The sequence below is a fragment of the Salvelinus sp. IW2-2015 genome, linkage group LG26 (genome assembly GCF_002910315.2).
Source record: "Salvelinus sp. IW2-2015 linkage group LG26, ASM291031v2, whole genome shotgun sequence".
NCBI lineage: Eukaryota > Metazoa > Chordata > Actinopteri > Salmoniformes > Salmonidae > Salvelinus > Salvelinus sp. IW2-2015.
In genome coordinates, this window is record NC_036866.1 from 36,806,132 (window position 1) to 36,818,378 (window position 12,247).

Below are 12,247 nucleotides of genomic sequence, written 5' to 3' on the forward strand. Positions count from 1 at the left end.
TCAATACTGTGTCACTGTGATTGGACATTGACGTAGATGCCGAGCATGTTTCTTTCTCAAAATAGACATTGATGAGAAAAAAGTGTTAGGTTCTGAACAAACAGAGTTGACTCAAACGCACAACTAGTAAAAATTCTAACCCATTTTATTCAACCCACTGGGTGCCTCAGCTGCAATCACACTTTGCACATGATCAAACAACCATTTATATGTCAAGATGAGATTAGGGGTGTAACTTCTCAAGTGCTATCTGTTGCCCAATACTGCCTCACTGTTGTGCTGTTGTCTTTGTTGATCGAGCCGTCTGGTAGCAGCTACTCTTTATCCGGTCACTTCTCCATGATGTTTACAAGTGACGCTCTATTCACCTTACTCAACAGACCTCGGTCATACTCTGTTTCCCTTTTCTCTCATAGTAACCTTTCATACACAGAGTTCCTATTCACCCTTCATTGATCCTTGACACGTGCATGTATTATACGTGTAACGTAATCAATAACTTCTGATTATAATGACAGGAATACGTTTTTCAAGTTAGAACCCAACAAAAGTGAATGGCTCAATACACAATATTGATTTCTCTGTACAATATAATACACATGACTAAGAAAATGGTCCTCTGTCCAGTACGATTTTATTTTCTCTGGTCTTCTGCTCCCTGTGCGTCCTCGTTAGGGGAGTAGAAGTAACAATATCTTGATAGTGCAATCTTGACTGTTGAATTTCATCAGTATGTTCTCATGGCTAAGCTTGTCCTTATTGACACCCCTGAAGTCTGTAAAATGCAAGCGTGTCTGGGTGCAATACAGACACAATTATCTGTATACTGTATCTACTGATTACCGTTGCAGAGTGCCTTTTGTTCTCCAGTTAGATGTTCTACTTAAATAACTCAATCTAGAACTGTCCTTTTTGTCTTGTGTTGTGCTGTCCTCCTGGAGATGTCTGTTGGTGGAGCGTGAGGCAGCTAAGCCCAACTCTCCCCTCACTGACCGGCTGATCCAGAGAGCCCATGTCCTGCATGCCTAGCCTGGGTAGCCTGGGCACAGAGGGCCTAAAGCTGGATGTCACTGAGTCTGGACCAGGGGCTACTGCAGAGGTACCCTCCCCAAATTGACTGGATGTGTGGCTGAAGAATGTGGCCTTTATTCTTGAGGTTCATGGACCTAATAGAAATGATCATCTGTATCGTCAACATGGTCAATATCCAATGATGTTTTCTATAACTTCAACGTTTGTGAAAATGTTATGTTCAATTGAATGTTCTGTAACACAACATTTACAGTATGTCAAATAGCACATTATATTAGCAAACACACTTTGAAATAAATAATACATAATTTTCACAAAAGAATATCCTCATGTCATATTTAAAATCATGTATACATAAACACTTCCAATGTCAGCCTTTAGTCATCTCTGTCCAGCATATAATAACACACTTCCATACGGTCTATACAGCACACCACTAAACCAGATGCTCCGAAGGCTGTGTAATGAAACCGTAGATGGATGTCCTTTGTTAACTGGAGTGGCCAGTAGTTCTTCTCTCTGTTCTCTCCTAGTTATTCTGTTATTTTCTGTGTCGGTCGGGCCATCCTCTTCTCACAACACTGAGCTGATCTCATCCTGGATCTGAGAGATGAGGATCTGGGAGAGCACAATGCCTGCAATCTGATAGAGACAAGAACACACTCCGTCTGCGTCCCAAATAGCAACCTATTCCCTACACAGTGCACTAGTTTTGTCCCGAGCCCAGTATGTGGAATAGGGTCTCATTTGGGTCGCAGGCTGGGTGCTAACTCACTCCCAACACCGCCACTCACTTACTGAAGTAAGTCTCTTAAATAAAGCTTACTAAGAACAGTCTGTGAAGGTCAACACTTGCGTGGCTTTACCATGCACAGTGGATACAATTCTATTGCTTAGCACATTTCATCTAACATCTGGATGAAAACAGACTGCAGAGTCTGATAGTTATTCTTTGACCTTAACACATTGTGTTTGTTTTAACTTGCATCAATAGGAGCATTTTTTTTGTGCAAGTGATCACAGCATCGGGTGATGTAAACAACAGTTAAATAAATGAAGAGACGGGGAAAGTATTGACTCCTGCTCTTGAATACGACGCCACATCAAAGCTGTTGGAATTGTAAGGCAATTGTTTTGATGTGACTCGTGGGTAATTTACACACTTCCCTCTCAGAGGAGACCAAATCAGTGGAATATCAGAGCGAGGGATAGAGAGAAAAAGGGATAGATGGAGAGACTGTAGTGGGAGAGAGAAGTGACAGATTAGAGAGTAGTGAGCAGCCCCGTTCATTAGTGACCGTACAAACTGCACACAGCACTCTGAGAAATGAGCTACTGTACCAGCAGACAAGAGTGGGTGAGTCATACAACTTAATTAAACACCAACTTAAATTATCCCACATTTTGAAAGCTTTCAAGGCTATTATAGGGATGTGATTCATGAGTGTCTCACACTCAGGATGTGAGGGAATATAGGCATGGATAATATCTTGCATGATGTGGTAAGTAGGCCACCATCTCAGTGGTGGGTTTTATCATCCCAACCTGAATCTAAAATCTGCCTGTGCCTCATTTTTGTTGTATGCAGACCTACTATGAGAAGCCGGTGTTCCCCACTCCACCTTTGTATGTAGCCCTTGTGCATGGGTTACCTGAGGCAGGGAGAGACCCAGAGCTAGAGCCCCCACCAATAGCAGGTGGGACTCAATCCACAGAACCGCCCTGTCTGCACAACCCACTGGATAGATGGACTTGGTGGCCTCCAGGTAGTTCTGAGTCTGGACCCCAAAGCCACACATGGTGTTGATCACAACCTGTACAGAAACAAAATAACATTAAGACTTCATACATAAGCAATCATGATGCACTGTTGACTCAAAACAGATAATTACATTGTAATAACATGTGGTTGATTATAATTCAATCATATCTAGTTAAATGAATTGTGATGAATTGAATCTGTTCTAATTACCATGTAGTTACAGCATGTGAGCTGCAGGTTGTAGCACTACCTCGGTTCTTATGTTTAGTTAATGGGTTTCTGATCGCATCGTAAACGGTCAGTGTAACTCTATCCAGAGTGAGAAATCTATGCTTTTGTCTGTAGATCTCCATTTAAGTGTTTTAATTCTCTCCAGTAATGAGGGTAGTGTCAGCATTTCTACATAATGACCTGTGTGTGTAAGTCTATATCTGTAAGTTTAGTGACCTTAACCCATCCGCTGCGAATTCAGGGATTGGCACCTACCGGGACTTGAACCCAGGTCCAGCGACTGTCAACCCAACACCTTAACTGTTACACCAAGGGACCCAAACCCCTTGACCAGGCTGCTGTCGGGTTAACGTACATACAGTGCATTCAGAAATACCCCCAAAATGCACATACCACATGTCAAAGTGGAATAATATTTTTTCAAGGTAATCAAATGAAAAGCTGAAATGTCTTGAGTCAAGTATTCAACCCCTTTTTTTATGGCAAAGTTCAGTTCAGGAGTAAACATTTGCTTAAGCAGTCGCAGGTTGCATGGACTCACTCTGTGTGCATTAATTGTTTAACAATTTTTTTTATGACTACCTCATCTCTGTACCCCACACATTCAATTTCCCTCAGTCGAGCAGGGAATTTCGAACACAGATTTAACCTATTCCTCACAAAGAAGGGCACTTATTGGTAGATGGGTAAAAACATTTGAACGCAAACATTAAATATCCCTTTGAACATGGTGAGGTATTAATGGTATTAATTACGCATTGGATGGTGTATCAATACACTAAGTCACTACAAAGATATAGGCGTCCATCGAATCGGTGGCCGGAGAGGAAGGAAACTGCTCAGGGATTTCATCATGAGCCCAATGTTGAAACAAACAAGAGTTGAATGAATGTGAGAGGAGAACTGAGGATGGATCAAAAACATGGTAGTTACTCCACAGTAGTGGAGAGGGTAGAAAGTTTTAAGTTCCTCGGCGTACACATCACAGACAAACTGAAATGGTCCAACTACACCGATAGCGTGGTGAAGAAGGCGCAACAGCGCCTCTTCAACCTCAGGAGGCTGAAGAAATTTGGCTTGTCACCAAAAACACTCACAAACTTTTACAGATGCACAATCGAGATCATCCTGTCGGGCTGTATCACCGCCTGGTACGGCAACTGCTCCGCCCATAACCGTAAGGCTCTCCAGAGGGTAGTGAGGTCTGCACAACGCATCACCGGGTGCAAACGACCTGCCATCCAGTACACCTACACCACCCGATGTCACAGGAAGGCCATAAAGATCATCAAGGATAACAACCACCCAAGCCACTGCCTGTTCACCCCGCTATCATCCAGAAGGCGAGGTCAGTACAGGTGCATCAAAGCAGGGACCGAGAGACAGAAGCTGTTTTTCAATCTCAAGGCCATCAGCCTGTTAAACAGCCATCACTAACATTGAGTGGCTGCTGCCAACATACTGACTCAACTCCAGCCACTTTAATAATGGAAAAATTGATGTAATAAATGTATCACTAGCCACTTTAAACAATGCCACTTCATATAATGTGTACATACCCTACATTACTCATCTCATATGTATATACTGTACTCTATACCATCTACTGCATCTTGCCATCTTGATGTAATGTATCACTAGCCACTTTAAACAATGCCACTTCATATAATGTTTACATACCCTACATTACTCATCTCATATGTATATACTGTACTCTATACCATCTACTGCATCTTGCCTATGCCGTTCTATACCATCACTCATTCATATATTTTTTTATGTACATATTCTTATTCATTCCTTTACACTTGTGTATAAGGTAATTGTTGTGAAATTGTTAGGTTATATTACTCGTTGGATATTACTGCACTGTCGGAACTAGAAGCACAAGCATTTCGCTACACTCGCATTAACATCTGCTAACCATGTGTATGTGACAAAAAAATTGATTTGATTTGACAATATTAACCTAAATGACAATGAAAAGAGAGAAGCCTCTACACAATAAAAATATTCCAAAACATGCATCCTGTTTGTTATAAGGCAGTAAAGTAAAACTGCAATAAATGTGGCAAAGAAATTAACTTAATGTCCTGAATACAAAGTGTTATGTTTGGGGCAAATCCAACACAACATCACTAAGTACCACTTTTCATATTTTCAAGCATGGTGGTGGCTACATGTTATGGCTTATGCTTGTCATCAGCAAGGGTGTTTTTTAGGATAAAATCCTAGAGGGAAAACCTGGTTCAGTCTGCTTTCAGACAGACACTGGGAGACAAATTCACCTTTCAGCAGGACAATAACCTAAAACAAGGCCAAATACACACTGAATTTACAAAACATGAGGATTGAACACATTTGCCCTCAGAACAGCCTCACTTAGTCGGGGCATGGACTCTACAAGATGTCGAAAGCGTTCCACAGGGATGCTGGCCCATGTTGACTCCAATGCTTCCCACAGTTGTCACGTTTGCTGGATGTCCTTTGGTTGGTGGAACATTCTTGAAACACACAGGAAACTGTTGAATGTGAAAAACCCAGAACTGTTGCAATTCTTCTTCTCAATTGTCTCAAGGCTTCAAAATACTTCTTTAACCCGTCTCCTCCCCTTCATCTACACTGATTGAAGTGGATTTAACAAGTGACATCAAGAAGGGATCATAGCGTTCACCTGGTCAGTCTGTCATGGAAAGAGCAGGTGTTCTTAATGTTTTATACACTCGGTGTACACTGGAGTTGCTTACCAATACGACATTGAATGTTCCTGAGTGCCTTGGTTACAGTTTTGACTTAAATCGGCTTAAATCTATGGCAAGACTGTCTCGCAATGATCAACAACCAATTGGAGAGCGCTTGAAGAATAAAATAAAAAAAATAGAAAGTGCAAATATTGTACAATCCAGGTGTGCAAAGCTCTTAGAGATTTACCCAGAAAGACTCACAGCTGTAATCGCTGCCCAAGGTAATTCTAACATGTATTGCCTCAGGGGTGTGAATACTTATGTAAATGAGATTTCTGTGTTTCAGTTTCAATAAGTTGGCAAACATTTCATTATGGGGTATTGTGTGTAGATTATTATTCTATATGTTTTTTGAATTCAGGCTGTGACAACAAAATGTGGAATAAGTAAAAGGGTATGAATACTTTCTGAATGCACTGTATGTATGTTCTGAGCCCCCACCCACCTCTCCTGGTACGGGGGTGCAGCAGGAGTAAGGGACAGCGCAGCGCTCAGAGCTGGGGTTCCCCTGGGTGCAGTTGAAGTACAGGTTCCATGACCAGTCAGTGTAGTTGTTCCAGCCGCAGCACTTGAACTGAGAGAAGGAGAAATATAAGGAAAAGGGACAATTAGAAACATTGTCTGGTACATTCGCTCACTCTCCACTCCTCCTGGGAGGACCCGCCAGCAGCCGAAGTGTGCCCGTATGTGCAGATGGGTGAACACGCGAGGGGAGACGCAGAATGCGTTGAACAGCATGTTACTCAGGGGCTTTCATGTGGAAAGCCTGATTGAAGCTGGGATAACGGAACTTTTGATCTGCGGTCACTCTGTGGTGTCCTGGTTAACATGCTAAATCAACCTCCCCAACGGGAACAGGTCAGTTGCAAAGACTTCAAAATGGCGTTGTGTGCCTATTGGGTCTCGCTGTAATGAACTCAACCTGGGTGTGATGTGGTTAAACTTATTAAGAGAAAATAGCATGTTATGTAAGTGGAATAGATTACCTCTCTCTGAATGTAGTGTAATAGATTACCTCTCTCTGAATGTGGTGGAATAGATTACCTCTCTGAATGTGAATGTAGTGTAATAGATTACCTCTCTGAATGTGGTGTAATAGATTACCTCTCTCTGAATGTAGTGGAATAGATTACCTCTCTCTGAATGTAGTGGAATAGATTACCTCTCTCTGAATGTAGTGTAATAGATTACCTCTCTCTGAATGTAGTCCATGAGGTTCTGCAGATCCAGGTCATCCCTGTAGTGCACGATGGCTTTATTCACGAACTTCCCCAGAGCGTCTGGTGTCTGGGGTTACAGAGCAGAAGGAGGATAGGTATGTAAAGTACTATGTTCATGTAAATCGGCTTGTTTGATTATGGGAATGGCTCCTAGGGGACGTTCTGAGAGAGCTTTACGTAGGGGCCCTGGGGCTGGAATAGATGGCTCTTAATGTGCTATGACGGCTGTAATAACATATGCTTTAGAGTGGTAATAAGCCCGCGGTCCCCCTGGAGAATATCCCCCATCTACCCCTACCTCCCCTCTCCCTTCCTCGCTGTCTGTCACCCGCAGCATGCCTCTAGGCACCTCCCGAATGTCATTAACGGCAAACGTCCTAGAAGAGATCTTGTTGAAATTGAACATTTGGTTCCACTTTGAAGTGACAGAGCGTTTGAATCATTTAGCGGATGGGGAGAGGATGCTGCGAGTGTGGTTAAACTGCCCTGTTTTAGCAGCGAAGGGAGCGCAGACACGAAGACAGCACAGAGAGAGAGTAGGAACTAGACAGACACCAGGCTGTAGGCGCAGTACCAGACCCCAGGAAGTGTAGAAACAGTACCTGGTCTGAATAGAAGAAGCCCAGGACAGCTATGGCTAGCTGAGTGAGGAAGACCAGAGTCAGACTGAAGGAGAACTGGAGAAGAAGAGAGACGTTACAGAGATGGTATTCTGTCAGAGGTAGGTAGGTACAGAGTTGCACATAAGTGCTATTTCCAGTCCTGACCTTTTAACGTTCACCAATAGAGGGAAAAAGTTGTTGTACTGAATATCGTTTAGGAGCACCTTCTTCCTACCGTCTTCATATTTATTGTGTCAAGGTGGCTTGAATATGAAAAGCTTGGCCTTACCGTCTTGAGAAGGTGAATGTTTTCTCGCAGGGCTCCGATGCAGCCGCAGAAGGTTATGAAGAACATGACTACGCCCACCACGATCAGGATGACTGCTGGGTCGATCAGGAACGTGTCTCTGACCGTGTCTGCAAGAGACGAACACAGACAACCGTGTGGTGTGACCCACTAACACAACCTACTATGAGCTGGGGGATCTTTCTGGGCACCTCCACTGGGGATTAATTTCACAGTTTCACAGTGATATTGGAATGAATGAAAAGCAAACCATGTCATGAAGTTAAGATTGCAGAAAGCTTTGGGTATTGATTCATATTTTCAGATACAGATGCATGGCTTGGAATATGCAGAATAAAATGGGTCATACCTGTTGCTTTTTGAACCTTTGCATATACCCCTATAGCAACAATCAGCAAGGAGAAGACCTGAAAGAGGACAATAAATCTGATATGCATAAAATCTCCTCAAAATAGTAATAATACAACTTTTTTTAGATCAGGAAACCCTTAACAGTTAATAACTTTAGGGCTCTATTCAATCCGCATCATGGAAGTTCAGCTTTACAGCGTGATTGAAATTTAAAGGCAATGTTCCCGCTTTAGTCGGAGACTGCATTTATGATAAACGCTGCATATGTCGGCTCAATCTGAAATTACCTTTTACATTTCTATTGTGGAATCCATTACACTTCAGCCTGACAGATTGAATAGAGCCCTTAAAATACTGTTTTTTGTTTTTGTTGCTGCAGTTATCAACCCTGGGTTTAGGGCTATTCACCAAATCAGTCGAGCCTTGCCTTCAATTTTTCTTTCCATTTATATTTTGGGAATTGTCTGAAATTGTCAGCTTTTGCTGTGTAGTTTCATCTTTGCCAAACTAATCTCAGACAGAAGATTTGATAGTTGTTCCAGCTCTTCATTGTATTTCTATTCTTTTTTTGGCAGACAGACTTTGGGCTACCCTATTCTTGGAGCTAGAGTCCTTGGAGCTAGCCCTTGTCAGTAGGTGGTGTACTCTGTCAAAAAGCACAGCCCTGAAGGAGTAAAGAGTTCTGTTTTCAAAATCTATTTCCCAAATGATTGTTATACCACCTTGTATGATTTGTCTTTTGTTTACAGACCCCCTGATTGGCTTCCTGATGGCCAATAGTGTGTGGTTCTGAGAGAGCTTGTACACCGTAGGATCTCTCTGTGAAATTAATTGCACAAGCTCCTATTTAAACATACAAAATTGGTTGTCTCATACTGCTTTGTCTCGTTGAAATAAAAAATATGTTTTGCAAGAGAGACTTGCATTGACCATTAACAATCGTGGACGTCTTTGCTTGATAGATAGTATGGTTTGTTTGCGAGGAGGATCTGTGTGGGTTATTCACACCAAGGACACATGAGAGAATTCAAATGGTTTGTTTTGCGCTGTCTTTCCATCATGGAATCATCAACGTCTGAAAAGAGTTGCTGTCATAATCGTCTTGGTTGGAGAGCAATACCTAGCAACAGTGTACTTTTCCATTTACAACCTCTAGATAATACATCCACACACAACACAGTTTGATTGGAGCTCCAGTGTTTTCAAGGTCATCAAATAAATCAATACCATAATTGTTGCTCTTAGGTTGCCTTTGATGTCCTGGCTGGCTGGCTGAAACATGGCTATTGTATAGAATTGGTCTGTGCTGGCCTCCTGAGTGGTGCAGCAATCTAAGACACTGCATCACGGTGCTAGTGGCGTTACTACAGACCCGGGTTCATTCCCGGGCTGTGCCACTACCGGCCGTGGCCGGGAGTCCCATAGGACAGCGCACAATTGGCCCAGCGTCGTCCGGGTTAGGTTTGGCCCGGGGGAACTTTACTTGGCTCATCGCGCCCTAGGGACTCCTTGTGGTGGGCCGGGTTCCTGCAGGCTCACCCTCGGTCGCCAGTTGGACGGTGTTTCCTCCGACACATTGGTGCGGCTGGCTTCTGGGTTAAGCGAGCGTGTGTTTAGAAGTCTGGTTAGACGGGGCATGTTTTGGAGGACGCATGACTCCACGTTCGCCTCACCTGAGTCCAATGGGGAGTTGCAGGGATGAGACAAGATCGGAATTGGGGAGAAAAATAATAATAAAAAATTGTCTCGGTGCTGGGAATAAGGGACACTGGTGAAAGTATTCCAGATATGTTTCCAGGCTTTGAACAGGGAGAAACGGTCCTGTATCCTGGGTGGATTGTGTTGGGGCGGCCTGAGCCCCTGACTAAGCTGAGCCAGGCCATGGGTACGAGACCGGAACAAAAGGCTGTAGCACTGCAGTACAGGGCCTGTCCAGATAAACACACACAACTAGCCCAGTGATGTTTGGCTGCCACCGGTCCCCTGGCCTGGACGGTTCAATAACACACTCTGCACATCTCTGTTCTCTCTGTTTGTCTAGACATGGATAAAGAAGGATTGATAGAGCTGTGATATCACAGGTTACAATATATTCCCGATGGGATTTGCTCCTGCACAAAGAGCCAATGGAACTTCAATGCGACTCCCATCCCGTGAGTGCTTCGTCTCTCGTCTATCACATAATCTCTGCCCTATCCTTTATCTTATTGTAGCTGTCTGCTTCACCCAATGAGATAAAAACCCAGTGTTATCTCTATGGCTTCAACACCATGCACCAGCATCAAGCCCCCTGTCTATCTGCCGCATGGCCGCACACTCACAATGACGACATGGTCATGTGAGCTTTAGGACAGCCATTCAGCCCCTGTGCTTGGTAGAAGAGATAATCAGTCTATATGAGACATCAGACAATATGCTCTTTAACAAACGGTGGTGTTGAAGACTTACCAGACACACAAGCTCTTCATTGAATAAACACAATACTGGCTAAATAGCTTGGACTGTAGGCTTTAGGTCTACGCTACAACAAACTTGTAACTTTGGTCATGTTAAAGATAACCATTCCTCATCACATTTAACAATTTAGTGTACATTTTACACCACCTCTAAGACTTCCAGCAAGTTTTGAGGAATAATTAACGGTGCAAAGTTCATGAAGAACCATTGAAATGAGACAGTAAATTTCACCCACAACGTGTCAGATTGATATATTGTTGGTGTGAATGTCGACATTTTACAGTTGTGAATTATCTAAACAGGGAGCGTCTGCCAGCGGTTTGCAGCCCAGGAAACCTTTCGGAGTTATATCTCTGCATGTTTAATTCATGAGCGTTTAGCTTGAGAGCGTATTTCTCTGTTTTTCAGAGGTGCAGCATTCTGTTGCTCAGTAGTTTGTACATTACATACATCTACAGCCAGATCACTGGTGCTTAAGGGCTTGTTTGTTACAGTATGTTAGAGGTCTTCAGCCGAGTGGCTCCACTTACCCAGAACAAGAAGCTGAAAAAGAACAGGAAGTACCTTATCCAAGGGTTGATGAAGGAAAAAGTCTCGGCTCGGTTAAGATTCAATTTCCTATCCATTTTTGTTATTTTCTATGCTCCAAAAAATGTAAATATACCCAGAAAACTTAAGTCTTCCTTGGGAAAGAGGTCTTCTGACCTCAATGACACGTCCCGGTTAAATAAAAGTTAATAAATGAAATAAAACCTCCAAAAACACACACAGAAATGCCTAGTCCAACCCCAGAGATATTTGACCACCATACGAATCAGCTTCTGTGTAAAGTTTGCAGTGGCTGCTGCCTAAAAAGGGGGGCTAGCAGCTGTGACGCTGCTCTGCCATGGCTGGTAAGCACCAGAACTGTCCTGCAAGCCCAGGAATCAGGTTACACAAAATATCTGTGGCCTCAGTGCTGCTGAATGGCCCATTGGCCCAGGAGCTTTAATGTATTGTCTGTCACTCTCCATAAACAACCTGGTCTTTTTATATATAATACTTATGTTAATGAGACATTTCTGTATTTAATTTTCAATAAATGTACAAACATTTCTAAAAACATGTTTTCACTGAGGGACCTTACAGATAATTGAATGTGTGGGGTACAGAGTTGAGGTAGTCATAAAAAATGTATATATATATACACATCATGATCCATAGCATGACCATCTTAAAACAATTCCATATGTCAGCTTAGCACCCCCCCCCCCCCCAAATGTCTTAGACTAAAGAAGTAAGTAACCATACCAAACTTAACATAAACTAATTTGAGTGTTCGGGATTTACTGTTACTGTGTTACGTCTAGTCTGAGACCAGGCTACAGTAAAGGACTACAGTGTAGCCTTATGAGAGTAGCCTACAACAAGAGAAACATCTAGTCAAACCAAGTCCCTGTGATCAATAATCATATGTAGGTTAATATAGGTTGTCTAGGCCCTAGGGGCCGGACATTGTGTATTGACAGTGGGGCCGGAATCTAAAGCAATTGCTTTTTTAG

At 42.9% G+C, this 12,247-nt stretch overlaps 2 protein-coding genes across 5 annotated transcripts in view; one reads left to right on the forward strand and one right to left on the reverse strand.

Moving 5' to 3' along the window:
• ttc38 (tetratricopeptide repeat domain 38) overlaps nucleotides 1-1,354 on the forward strand; it is a 21,198-nt gene extending 19,844 nt beyond the window's left edge. For both annotated transcript variants that reach the window (XM_023971215.2, XM_023971216.2), the window contains one exon: nucleotides 942-1,354. In XM_023971215.2, the coding sequence (XP_023826983.1) occupies nucleotides 942-1,029 (88 nt within the window). In that variant the 3' untranslated portion in view covers nucleotides 1,030-1,354. The remainder of the gene's footprint in view (nucleotides 1-941) is intronic.
• Nucleotides 125-11,563, reverse strand: tspan33b (tetraspanin 33b). 3 transcript variants are annotated; one of them, XM_023971219.2, is made up of 8 exons: nucleotides 11,271-11,563; nucleotides 8,248-8,305; nucleotides 7,881-8,048; nucleotides 7,592-7,666; nucleotides 6,961-7,056; nucleotides 6,215-6,343; nucleotides 2,685-2,846; nucleotides 125-1,674 (listed from the first exon to the last, which is right to left on the reverse strand). In XM_023971219.2, exons 2-8 carry the CDS (start codon nucleotides 8,269-8,271, stop codon nucleotides 1,606-1,608), a joined length of 723 nt encoding a protein of 240 aa, XP_023826987.1. In that variant the 5' UTR covers nucleotides 8,272-8,305; nucleotides 11,271-11,563; the 3' UTR covers nucleotides 125-1,605. The 3 variants fall into 3 exon arrangements, with proteins under 3 accessions (XP_023826987.1, XP_023826985.1, XP_023826986.1); XM_023971217.2 differs by having other exon boundaries at nucleotides 7,881-8,008; nucleotides 11,237-11,561; XM_023971218.2 differs by having other exon boundaries at nucleotides 11,237-11,325.
• Between the last annotated feature and the right edge of the window lie 684 nt (nucleotides 11,564-12,247).